This window comes from Rhea americana, unplaced genomic scaffold (assembly GCF_003343005.1).
Source record: "Rhea americana isolate MKP2758 unplaced genomic scaffold, rheAme1 scaffold_376, whole genome shotgun sequence".
Lineage (NCBI taxonomy): Eukaryota > Metazoa > Chordata > Aves > Rheiformes > Rheidae > Rhea > Rhea americana.
Genome location: NW_028186508.1, coordinates 439,199 through 461,983, shown reverse-complemented (window position 1 = coordinate 461,983; position 22,785 = coordinate 439,199). Strand labels below are relative to the sequence as shown.

General features: G+C 44.9%; 1 protein-coding gene across 8 annotated transcripts in view; it reads left to right on the top strand.

Moving 5' to 3' along the window:
* The window catches only part of STIM1 (stromal interaction molecule 1), a 103,235-nt gene that overhangs the window by 78,942 nt on the left and 1,508 nt on the right, over window positions 1-22,785 (top strand). For 4 of the 8 annotated variants that reach the window (XM_085313096.1, XM_085313097.1, XM_085313098.1 and 1 more), the window contains 6 exons: window positions 112-289; window positions 4,616-4,783; window positions 6,051-6,151; window positions 6,558-6,793; window positions 8,989-9,069; window positions 12,220-12,619. In XM_085313096.1, coding sequence (XP_085169222.1) covers window positions 112-289; window positions 4,616-4,783; window positions 6,051-6,151; window positions 6,558-6,793; window positions 8,989-9,069; window positions 12,220-12,619 — 1,164 coding nt within the window. The remainder of the gene's footprint in view (window positions 1-111; window positions 290-4,615; window positions 4,784-6,050; window positions 6,152-6,557; window positions 6,794-8,988; window positions 9,070-12,219; window positions 12,620-22,785) is intronic. The other 4 variants (XM_085313102.1, XM_085313101.1, XM_085313100.1 and 1 more) reach the window with 3 other exon arrangements.

Genomic DNA, 22,785 nt, shown 5'->3' with positions numbered 1-22,785 from the left:
TGTCTAGATTGTGCCTGGTCAACAGCTGCACTGTGGACCTTGCAGCTCCTTTAGGCCTGTCCAGCGTAGTCCCACAAGCACAACATTGGGCTCTGTCTCTGTGTGTTGCAGACTGCAGAAGGCTCAAGAGGAACATCGCTCYGTGGAAGTGGAAAAGGTGCACCTGGAGAAGAAACTTCAAGATGAGATCAGCATTGCCAAGCAGGAGGCACACCGGCTCCGAGAACTGCGTGAGGGCACGGAGAACGAGCTGAGCAGACAGAAATACGCTGAGCAAGAACTGGAGCAGGTGAGGGTCCAGGCAACYGTGGATGCGCTTGCGTGCAAGACCTGCCAGTAAGAGCAGTAGGCAGCAGCTCGCTCGGCGTCGCCCTTCTGAGCAGCCCAGCGGTGTTGTCTTTATAATGCTCTTCCGCCTTTGCCTCCCCACTGCCCTTTGKGGGGAAAAAGGACCAAGTATTTCACCCACTGCTTCGCCCACCCTTCCCCCGTGATGTGTGCGTAGCCGWGCTGCTCGCGCGTGGTTAGCGGGGTCTGTACAGGCGCCGTCTCCAGAACGAGCGTGCGGCCACCTCRCGTCGCCTCACCTTACCCCGCAGAGGGAGAAGTACTGAACTTCGCTGTACCTGCACCCTTCTGGCATCTTTCCACCCYGAGTTCAAACCATAAGCTCCCTCTTTCTTTTTCTTTCTTTTTTTTTCCTTCCCCTCTTGTATCTATTCGTGTTTTTAGGAGTGATCTAGAATAAGTTTGGTTGTTCTTACCATGTTTTACTGTGGCTCAGAGGTGTRTGAGCTCAGCTGTGAGCTTAGCCACACTCCTGTTACTTCCAAGGAAATTAAGCACCAGATTAGAGTCTGTATAGCAAGGTTAGAGTTCATATGCAAATCCCCAAAACATTAGCCATAAGACCCGAAGTTCCACATTGAAACGTAGGCCTGGAAAAAATGTATATAAATATCTGTATGATGTTGTTGCAGGCAGCAATGAAACCTGTGTTTGGTCCAGAAGGATATATAGAAGATTTGTGTGGTATCATAAAATAACTTATTAGAGGCCAAAAAAAGAGTTTCCAATCCTACACCTAAAAACTCTGAGATCTATAATTAAAGGCACAAAAGCTAACGTACCGTAGAGAAATAACAAAAATGAAGAATATTGCTAATGGCACCTGCAGTAGCAGAGGACAAAATAAAAGCATCTAKGAATTTTACCTCAAAACTGTATTTTCCTCAGACCTACAAAGGAAGTCCAAAAACAATTCCAATTGCTSCTTCCTATTCTACCTGAGGGAAAATTGTTGTCTGACTTTAATTTATAGATCAGTTTAAAGTGAAATTGTGCAAGCCAGAATTGCCTGAGCCAAGCATGTATCTTSGATATTCTTAGGCCATCAACATATCCTCCCACCTTCCTGTGTCCAGTCTTTTATGWTACCATGGAGGATGAGGAAGCAAATGAAACAAGACTCTAGGGTTTCCATTGAGAAGGGGAGAAATATCTGTCCTGGCCCTCAGGTAACCAGTGAACTACGGGGCAATGTAGCCTAGAATATACGGATAGTCAACAAACAGCCAAATTCCTTTCCTCTTTCCTTCCTGCGTGGAATACCAACAAACCAGACATCCACAGACTCCTTTTGCAAGCTTTGCTTTCTTGATCCAAGATCATTCCTCCTAACTTGTCATACAGACTTGTCCATAAACTTGTTGAGCTCCATTTCAGAACGTGCATTTGGACATCTGTATTCACATAAAAAGAAATTCAATCATTTTGTATTGTGGGCCATTAAATAAGGATATGTAGCCTTTCTCCTGTAGCTCTGAGTCCGTGCCCCTGCCGTGCTACTGGCTTTCAGAGAAGGTAGAGTCTCATCCATTTCACTTTTCTCCTCCATTTTACATTTATTGTATCTGAAAAGCCAGCGATGACTTAACCACTCTGTTGTCTCTTAGAGRCCTTCGTGAGGGATGCATTGAAAGGGTGAGTATTGGTTTTATCCACCTGACCCACACTGTGTGGTTATAACACAATCACCATTCCAATGAACTTTAGACCACGGATATAATTAACCAGTCACTCCCACTGACYGTAAAACTCATCAGACTCTAAGATGTTCTGGGGTCCCAGTAAATAATAAAATAAGAACTTCTCTTGCATCTGTTGAGACTTACTGCTAAAAAGATACTGGACAGTTTGAAATCTCCTACTGGAGTCCAGTTTATGAGATTTTAAAAAATAGTATATTACTGGGGATTGGACTCTTTTGTACTAGACTGTTTATACCRGTCCTCTCTTCTTGTCAGGTCATACTCCATCCATACCATGACACCAACCTGTGCTTCAGGTTCTGAGCAYTTGTTACTCGTAGTGGTCAAAATGGGATCTTAGAAATCTTTGTAGGAGAATATAGACATCCTATGTAATTTCTGTATGTGTTTTCCCTCTGCAGAAATGACAGTGTTTGTTTTGAACACTGCTGTATGCTGGCTCGTTTCAACCGCTTGTCCTTGGCTGTTGTTCTCCACTGCTTCCCTTTCCATAATTCCATAAACACGCCGTTCCCATATATGGTTTGAACACACCTCTRCCCTAAATACCTGGTGGCAGATTTCATGTTTGCTCATCCTAACAGTTACTAAATCCCAGACACTTGCCTGTCATAACGGGTGTAGTAAGAGGAGAGGTTGGTGCGGCTGATGTCAGAGGGGAAATTCAGGCCTTCCTGAGAACTGCGATTCCAAATCTGTAACTTTGTGAATGATTTGGGCAGTGCTGTTTACAAAATTGAATCACAGACATTGCTGATACCACTAGTTTCTCTCTTTTGTGTGGTTCTTCACGAATACCTCAAAGATGGATTATACAAATGTATTGCAAGAAAACAGGAAATTTCAAAGTGTCTGAGTGTAACCTGGTGCTTTTGCCATGGTAGAAACTATGCCTAAGCCAGATTTGATTTAAAAGGGACTGAGTTAAATAACGTACTAAGGGAAAAGATCCAGRTTTGAGTGGTCTTTTAAAAGCATGTATTTGTGCAATCTGGAAAATGAGAAGGCCGTAGCATCTTTGTAGCAAAGGCAGGGATAAACATAGCTGTGGCAAACATGCTTTGAACATTAGGAAAGATCTGGTTTAGCATCTGATCTAGTTACTAGAATAATTTCTGTTCACTATGTGTTGTTTTAGATCATAGCCATAAAGAACAGAAAGAAAAATGGGCATTTGCAAAGCTTTCCAAACATTATCCCCGTTACTGGTGTAYGGCTCTGCCCACGTAGCTAGCCGTGATGTGGCTGGATCTTTCCTCCCAACTCCCTGYGCTTTTATACTTGTGGGCTAAGGCTTACTGTGGCAGTGAAAGCCTTTGAAGGTGCTAAGGGTTGGTATTTTTGTTTTTAGCAGAAAAAAAGTCTGTTGTACAGCGTAAAACCGTATATATCCTTTCTGAGCTTTGAGATACTGGGGTTGAAGGACCGTCAAGCAGCAGGAGCTGCATCACTTGTGTTCTGTTCTGCAGTTGCACTAGTCTGAGTTCCAGACATCCTTTGGTTTCTCTGATGTGAAACAAGTTAACTTCTTACAGGCTTGTGTCAGGTTTAATATGAATAAGTCCCTCCACATAATGTGTAATAAAAGAGAAGTGTTAATCCTTCATGATTTCTGGCACTAAATAGTTTTGTGTAAGTTTTTGTTATCTTCAGCTTGCTTGTCACCCACTTGCTTCTAATTTTGTAATGACTCTGCAGCAAGATAAGCATGTGGAGGAGCCTGAGCTGGGATGAGGAAGAGCCCTTCAGAAAGCTGGTTCCAGAATGCGTTATTTCTTTTCCTGACCGAGCAGCACATGTTTTCTGTCTAAATATTTTTATCATCTTGCTCCAGTGTGAAAGTTGTCTTTTGACAAGCTCCCTCTGTTTGGCTCCGTAACTGCGCTGAAAAAAGGCAATTGCCTGCAGAGTGTTGTGAGTGATTTTGCTTTAGGCAGTAAAGTTTGTAGTGATTTCTAGAGGCTGAAGATAAGCACTCTCAATATACTTACCTAAAGTCAAATTCTCCTTTGACTAATTCCCATGTCATCCTGTCGGCTCTAACTTACGATTTGTCCATTGCGAGGCAGGGGAGAATGTGGCCTTCTGTCTTAACAGACATGAAGAGATAGAGCAGATCAGCACTGAACGAACACTCTGCTTAACCTCCCTCCGCGCTAAAATGGTAAGGCAAAAGAGCATCACAACTGAATTTTTTTGAGAGGAAGTTCAGAAAGGAACCCAGCTTTAAGATGAAGAGGAAGCGCTGTACGTTGTTCTAGTCATTCAAGCTGTAGCTTGTCCTATGGTGGATAGTTGCCGTGAAGAGAGTACATGTTGTAGCTCTCTGTTGCACTTCCTCGCAGCACCAGGWTGCTGCGCTGCGTATTGACCTTTGCTTCTGTCAGAAATAATACTAAGTTTTGTGGAGTCTTCATTTTTTGGTTTTTTTCCTGGTACATTAAAAGTGCTGGGTTTGCACCCAGCTGTTGCTATGTGGCATCACCTTGAAGAGTGCTGACCAGGATGGAAGGGCTCTCCTCCGCTGCCGCCTGTAATGTTGCCGCTGGCTGCTTCCCTCCTAGGTCCGAATGGCCCTGAAGAATGCCGAGAAGGAGCTAGAATCTCACTGTAGCTGGGCTGCACCAGAGGCCTTGCAGAAGTGGCTCCAGCTGACCCACGAAGTGGAAGTTCAGTACTATAACATCAAGAAACAGAACGCAGAAAAGCAGCTTCTGGTGGCCAAGGAAGGGGTGAGAATTTCAGTCTTTTCATCCTAGATCTTCCTGCTGGGAAGTGGAGATTTTCTTTCGCTTCATGTTCTCTTCTTGCTTTCCCTGTTCTTTCAGTGAGCCACCTCTGGGTTCATCTTTCATTCTGTACTGCAATAAAATGTAGGAAGCCTGATCTCACAGCAGTACTGGAAAAAATGGTCCAAAGTTACATAACTTTCTTGGGTGAAAGTCATGATGTAGTATCCTTATGGTAGTATGTGATTGTGACTCTTTGCTTCATCGTATCTAATGCCTTAAATTTGCATTCTTAAAACATCTGTCAAGGTGCTAGTAGGTCATTGAAAGAGATAATGAGCAATTGCCTCTCATTGATCTGCAGGGATTGACTGTGAGCATGCTCATCAACTGTTTGCRTATATCTTTCATAGTTCTTTCAAGTTCTGCAGAGTACTGGTTGAGTGCTAGAAGCATTGTGGTTAATTAGTAAGCAGAAGGTTTTGCACCTTATTATGAATAATTCTTTTGCTAGGTATTTTACCTGCACGGGCAACAAAATTTCTAATACGTGTATGTGATTTGTAGTTATGAATCATTTCTACATTCCCAATTGTTGAGAAAGTCCGTTGCCATCCGCAAAATAACAAGCTGCAAGGAAGCTGTCGTAACATGTATTCATCTGTATGGATGTTTTACAGCAGTCAAAGCTGACAGCACATAAAAACTTGTCTGTCTTTATATGGTTTTGTTATGAACAATTTATCATTTCAGTAGTTTGCCTTTTGTTGTGTCAGGTACCATGTTCATGGCCTTGKTTTGTCTCTTTTAAGTCTCAAACTCACTATATCTTATGAATGAAAGATCTGTTTGTGGAGACTCCAGATTTGAGTATACATAGTACCATAAAGAGAAGGTAAAAAGATGCGTAGGGTATTAATAGTATTCTTCTGATAATTTACTCATGAGAAAGAGAAAACAAGGCTTTGTAAGTCAGCTGTTAACCGTATGAAGTAGCTGGTTTAGTTCCGTGAGACATTTTGGAAATCAGGAGAGGGACCAAGGAGGAGCTTGAAACCCGCAACCTGCTTACTCTGGTAAGCTGCTGGTGAATTCCTCATCCACCATGTCAGAAGGAAGCGCATCCTTCAGTAAAATGACAATTCGTACTATTTACATGTGTGCAAACAGCTGCAGGACTATTTCTGTCTTAGCCCATTCAGGATGTTCTTGTCCTGAAGGAAATGTAAGGTCTTGTTCTTCCTGTGACCTTTTTCTGTTAATGTTTCAGGCTGAAAAAATTAAAAAGAAGCGAAACACGCTGTTTGGAACATTTCATGTTGCTCACAGCTCATCATTAGATGATGTTGATCATAAAATCTTGACTGCAAAGTAAGTATCTGCTTTATATTTTTTCTCATTTCTACCTTCCTTCTTATGATTCTATGACTTATTTTGCTGGGATTGAACTCGCTGCCTTTAACCAAAACCCTTTTCATTTTATATGTGTRAAACTCATGTAAACTCATGTGTAAAACTAAAATCATAATTATGCAGAACAAATTAAAAGTCCTGTCAAAATAGCCTTTCCTGAGGAGTCAGGAGGCTACAGTATTCCACACTGTTACCAGGGAGGTTTCACTGTTTTGGAGATCATTGCTGTATTCCTATGTGTGGAATGAAAGATGTCTCAAGTATTAGGACACAAAGCTGAACCACTAGACTCCCCATTTCAGAAAATTTGGTGTGTTTCTCTTTCATTCCCTACATTTTTCCCTTGTTTGAACCTTGCTTTCAGACAAGCTTTGAGCGAAGTGACAGCTGCGCTCCGGGAACGCCTGCATCGCTGGCAGCAAATCGAGCTGCTCTGCGGGTTCCAGATCGTCAACAACCCCGGCATCCACACGCTGGCATCCGCCCTTAATATTGATCCGAGCTGGATGGGCACCCCTCGGCCTAACCCTTCACACTTCATCATGACTGATGATGTGGATGATTTGGATGAAGAGATCGTGTCTCCCATGTCCATACAGTGTATGTATTCCATAGGAGTTATATTCGGTGAGATTCCCTGTCTGCTGTGCTGAGGAGCGCTACAAGATGTGATAGATATGGAAAAGTAGCTGAAATACATTAGGAGGAATTAGAGTAACTAAGTTAGCTTTTAAATGATCAAAGAGAAATTGTTAGTCGTTAAGGGCTAGGAGTGTCCACTAGTGCCAGACCTCCACTGCTGTGGTTGTTTGGAGCCTATTAATTCCTGCACAATTAGAAATGCTATCAGTGCTGCATGTATATTTGTTTGGACATTTTTCCCACTATGGTAGCAATATAGAAAAAAAGGAGGTGGAGTGGGGCAAGAGGGTTGTTGTTTAATAATAGACAAGCTAAGCAATTTTTTTTCTTAGCCAACACGAAAACCAGAAAAAATATCATTTAATAATATATAYGCTGTTCTGTTCAACACACTGAAATGAAGTGTTTACAGGAAAAACAAAAGGATACAGAGGGCTAGAGTCACAAAAGTGATAGAGGAAGATGAAGTGCTTTCCCCCAGTCTCCTTTTAGTTAGAGCACTGGCTAAGGACATAAAAAGGCTTGAAGATACCTCCTTCACATGCAAGATTTTGAACTTCAGTCTCTTGCCATTCTATATGGGGAAGAGCAGTCTCTATTGATGATACTTCAAAACCTTTTGAACATTTACTGGAGCAGAGACTGAAACCCTTGTGTCCCACCTCCAGCGTATATGTTCTTATCCCTGAGGCAGATACTCTTTCTCCCTTTACCAGTGACTATTTGTACACACAGTGCGTTGACTCCTGTGGGAGGGAAAGAGCATTCTGGTGAGGGAGAGTGGATGAGCCTACACTCATGAGCGCAGAGAACCTCAGACAGAGGAAGGGATTGAGCCTGGGTCACCATACACTTGTGACTCTCCTGAGTGCTGAGCTCTCGGATTAAATGAGGGCTGTCTCCCTCTCTAGAACAGGTTTGTGACTCAGTCCTGACTACAGTTGCCATGTTAAATTGACCCAGATTCACACATGGTTCTGCATCTCTCAAGAATGCATTTTCCAAATACTATCTCTAGCTACTGCATGAGAATGGGAGGCCTGGAGAGCAATTCCTGACTTTCTGAAAAGCTGCCCTGTGATGGCAATTCTCTTACTGGTCTATGGAAGAGTGTGTAGCTCGAGCATACCGTCCTGAGCTTAGGCTAGGAAGAGAGGAGCCTGTGTTGACACTRCTAGTTGCAGCAGACTTTTCAGTTGTCTGATTCAGGTCACTTTCTGCTGAGGACTTAATCAAAAATAGGTCTGTCTAACGAGGTAGAAAATGGGGAGGAGCAAGGGAAGGGGTCTTCTGGATGTACTGTGGAAGATGCCTGTACATGCCTATCACCGTTGCTCCCTGATGGTTTCAGGGCTAAGGCTCTGTTTAGGTCTTCTGAGGGCTGTAAAGGCTCTGGAGGTGAGTGCTGAGGTGGGCACAGGGCACTGGGAAGGGATGTAGAYGGAGCCCCAAGAGCTTGGCTGAGCTGGAACATGGTTAAGGTGAGAGGGATAGAGTATGTGCAGGTTTTTGGAGCTCAGCAGACTTGGGGGGTTGGAGCCTGTGGTTTATGGGGTTGGATGTGAGTAGGGAATGTTTAAAGCATCAGGCAGCCAATGGGTGTCTTACTGGTCTTTTTGCATGATTATCAGTTACAATTAAAAGCCAAGACTAGACAGCCCTAATAACAAACTTGAAAAGACGCAAGCTGAGTGTTAGCGAAGCAGAGACATCCTAAAGAAAAGCCCTGAATAAAAACAAGCACAGCCTCCAGTATGCAAGCCTTAGTGTGYGATTTTAAGCCTCAGCTTTTCTGTGCCTTGCTAGAGATGGCAAGAATGAGACTTTCTGCATATGGGCACCTGCAGTTCCCGTCAGCCTGGCCAGCCTGCGTGCCTCGGAGCAGCCAGGAGGGTTTGACTCGCCATGGGCGACAGCTTGCTCTGTCAAGGCCTTGGCACCCACGTGCCCCCGATGGAGTGGCTTATACTAGTACCTGTTGCTTTTCCCTGGAGCGTTTTCTTTGTGCTTCTCTCCTGAAGCAGTTTTTATACACAAACCTTGTTTTCCCTGCCTGGATKTGTTGGGAATGTTGCTAAGTGCCAGTGGTGGTTCTTTCTCCCTGTAAATCATCCTTTTCTCTCTCCCTCTCAAACCTGACTGGCCATTCCCAGATGCAGCCTGGCTTTTTGGGCGCAGGTTCAGTGATCGCTCGTCTCTGTCCTCGGAGGATCAGTCCCTCTGGAAATACCCTGGTTTGGTTCTCTTTGATTTTTGTTGCTGTTGTTCTACCTGCTGCCCTTTCTCTGGACTAAAATGCATACACAAATTTTCCAACTTTTTGGCACGAAAAACTAATTCATGTACCTTTCTTCACTGAGATATCAGCATCTTCACTAACCCTGGGGCAGAGTCTGCTGGGATGAAGAAGAATCACAGTTACACATGTTTTTTTGCTCTAGCTTAAAAAAAAACAAAACAAAAAAAAACAAAACAAAAAAAACAAAAAAAAAACAAATATGATTGCTGGAGGATTGTTTTCTTTTGTTTTTATCCCCGAGTTAGAGATTAGGATTTAGGCCAGACCAGGAGGTTTTAGTGGTCCTGCTCTCAGCCTCTTCCTCCTTCTCATCAGTAGGGGACTTTACAAAGCCTCTCCGCTGTCGCCCTGCTCCTGTGGGCCGCTGGCCGGACGGGATGCTGTTCCCTCCCCGTGCCTGAGCTGGCAGGTGGGGGCAATGCTAGCAGTTGCACTGCCTTTCATTTCTCAGGACTCCTCTCAAGTGTGTCTTTAAATAAGCTGAGCAATGCCACGTRTTATGCTAATCTGTCCCCTGACGCCCTGATCCTGGGGGCCATAGGGGCAGCACACGCAGTCTCAGAGGCGCAGAAGCCTCTGTATTTTCGACTGGATAACTTTCCGTCAGCAGAATTATTGCCATAATACAGGCCTCTGTGTGACGGAGGCGGAACAGTATGTGCAGCAGCAGGTGAGGCTATAAACTGCTAGCATTTAGGACTTGTATGGTATTACTCTGCCTCAAGATTACGAGCAGATTCTTTGGCTAACATTCATAACACACCTCTGCAGTGCCTGGAGTAAACTCGTGTGTAGTGAGGGCCCACTGTCGTCGTCGTAGCTGTGCAAGGCCATGCAGCAGTGGAAGCAAGGTCCCAACTCCCGATCCTGCTCTTATTGCAAGAGCTAGGTAAATCCTGCAACAGGAGGATGTGCAATGTGTCAGGTTTGTAAATGAAGAGTACAATACCTAGGAAAAAAAGCCCTTAGGGGAAGAAACATCTCCCAAGATGGAAAGACAGAAACCTGTAGCAGAAAYCCATAATCCCCCAGTTAATTATTCTGTGGAGCTTGAGCCCTCCTTAGCCCCTGAAATGAGACTCCCCTTCTGAGCTATATATGTGTGAATACTGACCAGCAGCAGGCAAGTTGGGGTCTGCTGTGCTCTTCCTTTCTGTAATGCTTTAGTTAGCAGCATTGCTGCTGCAGCGCTGCAGCTGGATAGCTTGAACAGCCTCCAGTTCTGCTGCACTGACACTCTGCCTTTCACATCCTCTGATCATTTTTGCAGTCCTGCTGGAGCAAGGGATTTTTTTCCACTGTGATTCTATATGGTTCGATTTCACTTCATTTCAACTCTGGAGCCATTAAGAAAAAAAAAAAAACTTTGAAACATAAAATGGACTGTATAAGGAGCTCTAAAAGCCAAGAAGCAGGGAACCTGAGCAGTAGGACCCTCTGAAAGAAACTGTGATTAACCTTGGGAATGTGCCAATAGCAATATTGCTTGAATTATTCTTGTTTGTTCCTTCTTCTACTTGAAATATGTCCCAGCAAAGATCCTTCAAATACATGAATTGTTGCTGTGTGTTGAGCTGCAGGAGATCTGTATTTCCTAGGTGTATAGTTTTTACAGCAGTGATTTGCTGGTTCTTCAATTCCCGAAAGAGCTCTCCCTCTATTTCACTTCTCAGCTTTTCTATCTATTCACCTTTTTAACCATTTTTACGTGTATTTCTTATGCATATATACAATCCTGAACACCTTATCTCCTGCAAAGAAAGAACATCTTGTATGGAAATTTTAGCCAGAGGGTTAAATATAACCAGAATCACTTTTGTCTGCAGTATGGTGATGCAGCCTAGTGGATCCATAGGTTTAAATATATAATAATGATATATATAGTACTGTACTTACTCTAAATGACTGTTCAAAAATCTCCTTCCAAGGAAAGGTGCCTCCTTTTTGACTTTCTAAAGGCTATCCTCTAGCTGCAGCTCTGTGTATAGGCTTGAGGCAGAGATAATGGGCTGAGCTGTCTGACCTATGTTACCTGAAAGGTAAGACTAGGTGGCCAAAAAGATTATTTTGATCTTAAAGTCTATTAACTAGCTGGTCACAGTGTGCTGAAGGAAATGGTCCAATTAGGTTCGCTGAACCAAGATGAATTTGAAATTAAAAAAAAAAAAAAATACTTTTCAAATTGAGCATTTCTGTGATCAGGAAACTTAATTTTAAAACAGACCAGGACCAAATGTTAGCACTTTTGGATCAGAGATATAATTTCAGGTGTGTAATATGATGAAAGGTAGTGAACTACACCTCTGCTGTGTGTGCTAGCCATTCTGTCCTGTAGAAAGGGTACAAGGCTAAGAGGCTCCTGCATCTGCACAGGAGCTTTCCTCCACTTGAACACAAAGTGCAGTTGCACTTAGCAACCATGCTTGTAGGTGGACTGAACTAAGTCCCTCGTTCCTCTGTGTTACTCCCAGAGTTACCCTGGCACAAAACCACTGGAAGCGGGAGCAGAGTTGTGTTCTTAGGGTGGTATTCACCTGACTGACCTTAGTTGCCTGTATCTGAACGGATCACCGTAGGCTCATTTTTTAGGCAGTGTATGGAAATAGTACTACCAGTGCATGATGCATTTGGCCAATTTAGATGACTGTATTAGCGTGAAAAGAATCATGTCATGAAAGTACCTACTTCTCCACATTTACTGCAAAAGGAGTTTGGGTGGTAACTGATGTAAAGTTGGGTCAGACTTGCAGCTAGTTTCTGTTTAACACAAGATGATCAGATAAGGTGTTCAGAAAGCACCTGTATCAGGAATGTCAAGCATAGATTTTCATGGGCTGGTCATTAATCTAGCATGTTAGCACCAACTTAATGCTTCTTCTGCATTAAATCAGCATAACTGATAGCACACATGATGGGATGGCTGCAGCAGCCCGAGCAAATGTCATGGTGAAAGAAGGCATGGTGCCTGTGGCGCGTGGTACTGACCTAGGGTGGCAGCTTTACTGCGGTGCATCCTCGCTGATTTGATGTGCAGGTTCCTTTTCCAGCTGCATTCAGTGTTGTTCCTTTTTTTTTCTCATTACAGCTCCTGCCTTGCCCAGCACTGTTCGCCAGCGCCTAGTGGACCCACAGCATGCCCATGGATCTCAGAGGTTGGTAGAGAGTTACGCGCAAGGCCAGAATGAATTGGGCCAGCCTGCCCATTTCCTGACAGGCAGAGTCTCTCTCCGTCGAATGCACAGCCTCACTTCTGGACAGTCTTTCAGTTCTGACCTTCATGGAACCAGCCCATCATCTGCCACCACTACCACCTCTTCCACTTCTTGCACCTCATCCACCGCCACTGCATCTGCTTCTGCTTTTCATATCCACCCTCTCTATTACCATCACACCACCTCCTCTTATTTCCTTCAGATGGACTCCACCCCTGATCTGCCCCCTCCTGATGTCACCTCTGGAATTCGCTGTCGCACTGAGAGCTTTGGGTATATTGCTCTTTCTTTTCTAGCTCCCTCTTGCCTGCTGTGTCTCAGAACTGATGCTTGCTCGGGTGTTCTTTCTCAGATTCCTTTTGCCCTTTCCTTTTGGGCCTTTATTTCATTGTTTATCCACGTTTTATTTCTTTAACCTCTCTCTCATGCAAGAGGACCCTCTAAGGAATACTCTGTGGTCCATTTCCGTATCTACAAACTCCATGGATGAAAAAAACAAGGAGGTGCTGTGGTTTAGCTGTGGCTAAACAAGTGAGAATTCCTGGGCACTCTATATCTGTAAATAAGCCAGTCTTTTACTTGGGTGGTGCACCTGTAAGAACAAAGGTAACACAACTAATCAAACACTGACCTTATTTGAAGCCTTGCCTTGTTTGGGGTCTTCACAAGCAAATTGCAAAGGAAATACAATGGGAAGGTATTACAAGCTAGTAGTTAGTGCTGCTGGATGGGTGAGTGTTCACAGGGATGTTCTGCAATGCTGTGATGTTTTCAAGGGGTGGCAAGAAAGCAGCATTTAGGAGCTTCATATTTCAGAGTGACTCTTTACCTCCACTGTTTTTGTAGGGGATGAGGTATATTTATGTTTTGGCTAAGAAATGGCTGAATAATGGGAATAGAATGTGGAACTTCTTATTTCTGGGTCACTGGCTTTAATTTGGTTCCTTCCAGTAGTAACAGACATGGAGTGATGGCTCTTTGGAGACCTGCATAAGAATAGGGTCAAATAAACTAGTTAGCATCTGCATCTCTAAATCACTCTTCTCTTCTGATTCACCATACTTGGCATTAGAGAAATGAAGGATCAAGTAGGCAATAGAAACAGTAATCCTGTCTCATCCAATTAGGATGCTGTTAGGAGAGCTTTGGCAACATTGCGTGTTCAGAGATGTTCTGTAGCCTTAGCAGAGGATGACGTTTCCTGGGCTGCCCCAGGTGGCTTTCTTCAGAATGAAATCCACTTGCAGCAGTCACTGAAGAGTTCTCTCACATAGCTTATCTAATGGCTACATCTGATTTACAAGCACTGTTTGAGCCTGCGTCTGCTAAGATACTTGAGATAAAATCTGCAAGTAGGGTACAATTTTTGTGTGGTCTCTAGTTCAGAAGGCATTGCAGACACTCGATACAGAGTCATTGGTGCTGAAGCACACAAAAGTGGAAGGACTGTAGCTGGCAGTCGAGGAGTCTTGCATTCTCTCCCTGCCTGAGACTTGCTCTGTGACCTTGGCCAAGTCATTTCATCCTCTGGTTCTTTGTTTTCTCCTTTGTAAAGTAAAAACAGTCCTTATCCTCAGCATTAGGGAACAATCTTATGGGGAAAGACTGGAGATCTTTCAGTGAGGAATGAGATAGGTGCAGTGTCCCTTCATATTTTCTTATCTAGGCAGAAAAACATATCAAATCACATCATCTTCATTTGTGCCAGCATGTTGTACCATTATTCCTTATACTTCTCCTTACAGTTGTAGGTACTCCCCTGACATCCTCTATTTGATGTCTTTTCCACAGTCTGCTTCATATATGTAATCCACTTGCTAACTTCTGTGTCTCAAAGCAGGTCTGCCTGAGAGGGGGTGCTTGATGGACCAGGGCAGCCTCTGAGCACAGGCTACACATAACAGCATGTGTAAAGCCATGACTACTCACAAACACGTTAGGCATTCAGGAATATTTTCTCGGGAAATATTCATTGCATATGGTTCATCATGGGCAATTAAAGAGCAACATCTTGGTTAATTTAGTAATGTTTGTTTTAGGATAAGAAGCAGTATAATTTAAATGTAGATTAATTACTGCTGCTTTAAATTCAGTTGAGTCTATCCCAAATTGATAGATAAAGACTGGGAATGCTTCTTAGGACTGCACACAGTCCATGTTTACAGTCAGCCCTCCGGGCCCTTGTCCTGGGGGCTGGGAGGCTGATGTACTATTAAAAAGTGGCCATATAAACAGKTTTTTTTAAACTGAGTCCCCTGTTCTTTTGATCAGTGCTGTGCTTAATTGCTGACCAGTTTAAAGTCCTAATCCTGCAGACTACCCTGACAGTGACAGAAGGGGATGTGGTGTGATTTTTGGATCCCAATTAGAAAAGGTAATGATGTTGAGAGGTCATTAGGAAAGAATAACTCATATCTTCTCCTCATGCTCTGCTAGCATTTAATAGCTTGTCAGAATCTAATTCTTTGCTATTTGGTGAAAGATGGGCTTTGTTTCTCTCTATTCCCATAGAGACGATCACCTGTTAATGCAGGATAATTAATTTAATAGTATAGATAATTATGCACATTAAGAATTTGTCCTGCAAGGTTTGCTTCATCTATGCATTAGCAGGTGACTCCAAAATGCATGCTCTTTTATTCTCTATTCATCTCAGAAGATAGAAATGAAGAATTGAGTGCCCAAATGTGTTCTGTTTTTGTTAATTTATTTTTTTTCAAAATGCATCTTCAGTAGATCCTGCCTAGATGCACATCTTTAAAAATACTGCCATAAAGGCACACCACAGCACAGCACAAGCCAGTATATTGATCTTCCGTTCTGTTTTATATAACAAATCTTAGAGCCCTTTRTATACATCCCTTGAGCTCCGCAGCTTCCCAGGGAGGCAAGCAAAACAGATGGGAGATCTGAGGCTGAGAAAGGCCTTCCAGGGAGTCACTGCCAAGGACAAAATCAAGACCCAAGAAAATCCTGGCTCCCTTGGTAGGAAGAGAGTGCTGCCTTGAATATTTTGGACATATGGATCAGTTTAGCCTCTTTTGTACCCAGCAGATGTAAATATTGACAAGACCTGACAAGAGAAATTATCTCAAACAGGCCACTCCCCCAGAGCAAGGGCTTGASAATCACTGCCCTCCGAGATCGGGTCTCTCCACGCCCGGCGTGCACCTACGCGAAGCTGCGTACGGTGCTGAGTCTGTGTGGAGTTCGATGGATAGGAACCTTCTCTGAAGACAAGGCCGGGGTATGGCCTGTGAATTACTTTCACAAACTCCTCACTCTTTGCTTCTCTTTTGCAATTGGCTTCAGAGGATCCGGTGCAAATAAGGTCAGAGCTGTTGTGATTTTGAAGGCTGGTGTGTGTTTCAATGTTATTGAAGGGGGCAGGCTGTCCCTGGTGGGGAGAGGGGTGGAGGGCACGGTATGCACAGAGGTTTCTGCTTTCCAGTGCCTGCTTGGAGTGGTACCAGTGGATAAATGTGATGGAGAGGGGAGTGAGAGACTGAATTGCCACGCTGGTAGCCCTTTTCCTATGGAGAAGGGAGGTGGCCGTCAAAGCAAAAGGAGGATGTCAGTAGTCCAGTAAAAAGAGTAATTCATAACTCCTACAGAGTGGAGAGGAAGAAATTAATGTTGGGGTTTCACTGCAAAGGCTGTTTCTAAGCCTCTGACTGTGCAGTGCTGAGGACAGCAAACTAATTAAGCTATATAGCAAATTAGATTGTGCTCTAGRGGAGGCTTTAGCTGCAGTGGTGCCATGTTGTAGGTAGGTGTAGCCTTGTGGTTATGGGCCCTCTTGGTAAAAGGCAGGGAAGGGCAGTGGCAACCAGGTAGACAGACCGAGCCGTGGTGTAGTATGATTATGTCAGATGCCCTCGAACCACTCCTAGGCTTTCTTAGAGCCTATTTCCTGTTATTTTACAGACAGCAGGAGCCCACTAGAAGAAGTTTATCAATGGGCTGCAGATTTGAGGAGAAATAACTATTCTATGTTATTCTTCTGTCCTATCTTCTCTTTTTCCACCRCTGCCACTCTTTCTTTATTCCATGTTTTGCCCTCTGCTTCCTTTGCTTTATGCAGTCTGCATTCCCATTCTCTTACCTTCTTTCATTCTCCATGGTCACCTTGGATTCTTGAAATGGCAATGTAGGAATTGTAGGTGAAGGCAGATAAAACAACARCAGTGAATGAATTGTGCTTTCAAGTAGCTTAGCACTGTCCGCCTCACTATATATAAAGAAAACAGTGAACACTGCAACAGCGTGTGGCCAAGGTTTTTAGAAACATGCTGTCTGAGATTAGGTTTCTTGGTCTCTGTTTTCATGTTCAGATTGGTGGTGTAAGTTTTTTCAGAAGGAACTAGCATTCAGTTCCTGCTGTATCACAGAAGCGCTTTCTCTGAAGGCAGCTTCCTGTAATACCATCTAGGCTGTTTGTGCCCTGTGCCAACGTGAGGGTGAACCAACTCAGTTGCCTGCTTTTGAAACAGGCTGAGCAATTAGCACTTCCCGTTGAAAATGTGTGCTACTGATTTAGGAGTTTAAGCCCCATGAAAACTAGCAGGATATGTGTTAACCCTTTTTGACTGAGCCTCCCGTGAGGTTATTGGCAATATTCTTTCCACTCCTCTTGTCCCTGCCCGGGGCGTAGGTGTGTCCTGCTGCCACCTGCTTGTTCTCTCTGACAAAGCCGGCACAGGTCTAGTAAATTCTGTTCCCATGGATGCCACACCTCCCCTGTAGTGTGCTTACCCGTGGGAACTGCTGGTAACTGCAGAAAGCCCCAACAAAAATTTCCAGCTGCTGGTGTTCAGTTAACCTCAAAATCAACCTATGCAGTTGACTGCTGCAGCGAGGACTCAAGAGGTAACCTTTAAGAATCTTTCTGAATGTCCTGGTCTGTTGGCTTTAAGTGGTAGATTAATCATCCAGCTACCAGTTTGATTCTCCACTGCTGCTCCGTGGAGGTGTGAACGCTTTGCCGTGCACCAAGACTTCCTGCATGTCTTAGCTGTTGTGCACTGAACTGCCTCTATGCAGAGGGGTGTGGGATCTGCTGCTGCTCTGGGTCTTCCCCACTGCTCTTGACTGACACGCCAGTTGAGATGCTGCGTCAGTAATTAAAACATACTCTTTAGGAGTATATTTCTGATTTATAACTTGATAAATTACTAATTAAATGAGTTAGCTTAATATTTGGATTTTTGAAAAATGTTTTACCGTAGTTGCTTTCCTCTCATCAGTTCCTTTAGTCWCCCTTGGACAGTAAGCCTGAATGCCCAGAAAGAAAAAAAAAGGTATTTCAGCAAGATCTCTTCTYTGTAAACAGCCATCACATCACTTGCCTTTACTGTTTCTGCCTCACACAGGAAGCACATCCACCTCAAGTCCTTCTCGTGAGGAGTCAATCTAGGGAGATCTACTGCTGTTCTCCCAATGGAAGTCAGGCCCGGAAGACTCTATAGATACTTCTGGAAAGGCACCTTCTTGGAGAAGGGTTAGGCAATGCAAGGAAAAACAAGGCGAAAAGGATGTGTTACTCTCAGATTCCCTATGAAGACRATAAAAACATTGATCTTTATTCTGGAACCAGGTTGTTCCTAAGCCCCAGTACGGAGAAACGTATACAGTGGACAGAACTGGGCGTAGTGTTTCCCACATAGCGGTAGCATTTTTTAGGTGCCTGACCCTAAACTCAGTGTATTGAGTGGTGGCAGTGATGTGGAGCTGGGCTAGGACCTCTGCTGAAAACATGGGGGTGGCATCTGGCCTTCCGGTCGGGAGCAGGACATCCCAAGGAAAACGGTAGTGACAAATATATCTGTAATTAGGGGGGGACCCTACACAAACTGACTAATAACTCTGYGATACTAAGGGATCTTCTGTTGCTGTGAGAGAGGTCCCAAGAAAGGGATGAGAGGTTGCCATTGCATGTCCCAAGGGTCTGCTTCATACTGATGCTTCAGCATCAGCCAGAGAGACAACATTTGCTTCTGTCTCTTCCTCACTGGTATGATGCATGGTACCAGCTGTCTGAAGATCAAATTTCCAGCATGTGCAGTCAGAGGAAGAAAATCCTCCTGTACCAGAGGATRTTTCTCCATCTGCTGTCGTCATTTTCTCCACATGCTGCAATAACCACAGAATTGCTTTTGGCTCCTCTTGACTTAAAAGCTGTAGAAACTTGTGAAAGAATGACCAAAGCTCTCTGGATTCCCTCAGTTAATGGGCATTTTGCAAATGTTCGCAGTGAGCAAACTTGCCCTCTTCCTAAATAATAATTTTTTAAAGTCACCTAAGATAATAAATCTAATTTTTGCTCTTACTTCACTTTTGCTTTAAAGGATTATTTTTTCATTCAACCTTGCCCAAATACCTTCATGACTGTGACAGCCAGTGGAAGGATTGTGTTGATTTTTACAGGAAAAATGTATTCTTCAATGTAGTTACAACTTTGAACTTCATATGAGTAGGTGTTACTATTTAAACATGTTTTTATTAGCTGTGAGACTCTGAACTCATGTGAAGCAGGGAAACTTTCTCAGGTGAACTTCAAGCAGAGTGCTTTGCTCTTTTAAAGGAGCGTTTACAGAAGCTGCTCTAACAGTGATAGTTTACCATCCTCCCACTAGGTCTCATACTCCTACGAAAGATTATTAAAAGGCCCTTCCTTCAAACCCCCTTGCCACTTGTTGAATTCAATCCTAAACCTGTCTCTAAACAAGAGCTTGGGAAAGAAAAGAGTGAATCCGTAGCTGAGGAAGGCGACAGTCTTTTCCTTCGTGCCAGAGAGCACTTCAGCCTGACCAGATCAGCGGAACCGAGTCCTGAACTGGCAGCGCAGGCCGGTCCCGACTTCTRGGGCACGTGGCGTTTCGCAGGGGTGGCACGTCACGGAGGAGCTCTCTCCGATGGCTGCACAGGTGGCTCAGATCAGTGCGTTTTCCAGGGAAACGTTTTGCCACGTTGGCTTCGCTAGCTGCAGAGCCTGCTATGCTGGTAGAGTGGTGGCTGAACAAAGAGGTTCGAGCAGGACTTTCCCCCACCCAGCTCAACTCCGGTGAAAACAGTGACAAATATGCCTGTAATTGGACAGGGGAACCCATGTGCAGTAACAAGCAGTTCAGAACACGCTGCTCTTTTTGAGGAGAATTGCTGCGTTACATTGGTATGCTGGAACTAAAAGCAGTCATTAAGCACCTGCTGGCAGTTCCTTTGACTTGCTCAGACTCAGTCTAGGGATTGCACCAGAAGGTGTGACTGGAGCCTGCTTGGGCTCCTGAGAAGGGGGAAGAGGGCACTTTGCAGCTCTTTGTTGAGAAAATGAACCTCTAAAAGCATATGTTCACCACCCGCTCACCCGGTTCTCAGCAGAAGCTCAGAGCATGCTTGTGATCGGTTGCAAAGAGCCCTGACAGTACGCAGGAATCCCCTAYTTGTAGGTGTGTTAAACACCAACATGAACAAGAAATGTTCAGGAAAAACGAGAAATTTGTAACCTTCTTAAATGGATTAGAATCAAGTTATGTGGTCACATTTATCAGCTAGGTCAGTCTGCTTTTCCTAAAATCTGCGAGCCTCTCACTGAGCTGTGGGACGCTGTCAGTGTCTGTACCTACTTTTCACTTGTCAACAGTTGCTTCTGAAATGTCTCATATTCATGAAGATTTGTCGAATGCTTTGCAGCTGTTAACAGGACTGACTCTGTCGGGGTCTCGGGTGCCCTAACGAAACCTCTGCCCAAGCTGTTCGTTGTGTATTCGTTCTGTAACCCACTGCATGGAAGTGACCTTCTGTATAGCTGTGTTATCTACTGGTAGCGTTTGGGAACCAGGAGCTCTTATGTCTCCATACGGTGCATTTCATCGCAGTTGTCTCCCTTGGACTGTGTCCAGGATGCTCGCTCAGAATAGCTGGGGATTTCACACTATCCAAATTGTTCAATTCCTCTTCTCCCCAACCTGCTGCTAACCTTGAGGATGCAGCTCTCCACTCCTTAGGTGTCAGATTGGCTCCGTTCTGTATGCGTGAAAGGCAAAGACCTTTCCAGTAATGCCTGGGGTATTTTGTTCTCTCTCAGTGGATCTTGGGCAGTATCCTAATCATCTGTGATATTTTTAATGTTCCTTCTCTCCATATATTCCTTGGAGCTATTAAACAAAAGCCCAGGTTTCTTTGGTTGATTTTCTTCAAAAAAATGCTTATTACCATTATGCAGGACAATGATTTGAGGATGTTTCCTGCCTTTTACAATCCTTTTGCGCTAGTCCAGTTGTATTGGATACCTTTTCACGATGYCGTTCTGCAATCACTTTTCCGTACAACTCTCAGCATCTAGCTGATGCTCCTTGGAAGTCTCCTTATTTGCCAGTTCAGTAATGAGGACATTTTGTCTCTGTGCTTTGCACAGCCTCAGTTTCTTTCTTTCTTTCTTTTTTTTTTCCCCTGCTCTAAACTCCTATGCTGCTTTATACTGGTAGAGTAAAAAAGGAGCTAAGGATTGTTCTCCTACCGTGCTATATGGCTTTGGCAGCGAGTGCAAGCATGGCTAAGCTGCATGTTTGGACCAAGGACCCACAGTTTCCAAAGTGTGAGAGCTTGGCTGTGTGGAGGGTGTCTGCGCCCGGAGCAGGAAGCACTGGGGCAGTACGGCTCCAGCTGTGAGCTGGTGAGCATCTTCCCATCTCTCTTTCACACCTTTTCATGTCTCCTCTTCTTTACTCTTTTCTGCCTTCCATGCACCTCCTTCCATTCTGTATTTCTTGCCTCCAGCCTCTACAAACGTCGCAAGTAAGAGGCAGGTGACTGTATCCCTTTGCAGCCCTTTTTCCTGTTCGTGTGTTAGTCACAAGTGATTGCCACGCAGTGTACAAGTTCTGAGGCCAGCCTTAAAGTAGTTAGTAATGATCCTAGTCTAGCTACGGTGACATAAAGAATAGTGTAGCTATAATCTGCTCCTGTTTTAAAACAGATTTGTCCATTCTTTCTTGACTGTTGCATAGACCTTCTCTCTGAGGGCTGACTGCACCTGTGTCAAGCCTAAGATGATGTGCTTCGAGCACTTACACTTACTCAGGGCTGTCAGGAAATCCTAGCTGTAGTAAGCCCTGCAGTAACTGAACAGAAGTGTTTGCCCCTCCACCCAGCTTGAAAAGCTGAATGTTCTTCCTCTGGCTGCCAGGCACGTTAAGAGGTTTCAGCGGGGACTGTAGCGATGCCAAGCCTGGGGGTTCAGCCGTGTCGTCCCTGTCCAGAGCACGGCTGTGGCTGGAAGGATTAAATCACAGCTTTCCATTTCTCCCTACCTCCACTCTCCGTTTTGAAAAGGGTCTAGGAGATATCCAGGCTAGTGAATCAGTAGGCGAATACCTTTTAAAATCACAAATAGGCAGCAGCCTGGGGGCACAAACCACTGTGCAGTAGAGGGTYGTCTGCAGTCAGCTACCAGGGTCGGCCGTGTGTCCGGAGCGTTCGTTCGGGCATGGCTTTGCGTGGGAAAGCCTAACCTCTAATTCTCCCGTCCAGGATTAGAGGTTTGCATCAGCTGACCTAGGAAAAGGGGGGGAAAGGTCTAACGCTGCCTGTCCTAGGACTTTGGTCAGTCTGCTGACTCAGGCCTCCAAGGGGCTAAATGSGCAACGCGCACAGACAGATGCAAGCTGAAAACATTCAGAGGAACCCCCAATGAAATTATACCGAATCCTACTGCCGAAAGGGCATCGGCTTTCGCTGTTGCACCCGTTCTCYTGGGGGCCAGGACTAGCTCTGTGACACTGCTCAGTTACGTGATGCAACTCCCACTGCTTTTTGGAAATCATGGGAAAGAAGCGGGCTCGCAGGGTYGTTTTTCAGCGAGGGGAAGGGAGCTGCCTGCTGGTGCCATGTTGCTGGCAGCACTGGTCTCTGAGCAGAGTCTCGCTGCTGCGGGCCAGGCCTGCTGCCACGCTGCTGGAAAGGCTCCTTACTGGTGTGCGTGCCTAAAGATCTCTGATCATCTCTGATGATATGAACCTCTGCTTTTGAACCCATGAGCTCAGGGCTGAGTGCTTGCGGCTGCCTCGTGGATCAGGGCCTCCGTCCCTCTGCTTCGGCCTCCGCATATAGCGCTCCCTTCCAGCTCCCCAAGGTACCCAGTAGAGCAGYGTTTTTGCTCGCGCTAGGTCTGAGTCCGAGCACCAGCGCCAGGCTTACAGCCTGTGCTCGTTGGGGAAGGGGCTGTGCTTCAGGAGGTGCGGAGAGCAGCTCTGTCTGCAGACACATGGGTCTGCTTTACCCTGCGTGCCGGGGTCTGCACTGGCCTGGACAAGCCCCCCGTTCGCCTGGGTTTCCCAGTGCAGCTGGCCAACCGGTGCTTGTGCACAGGAGCAGAACCGCAAGGAGAGGCTGGCAGGAGCAGGGCAGGGGACCTGCGCTGTTCCTCCCTGCTTCGAGGTTGC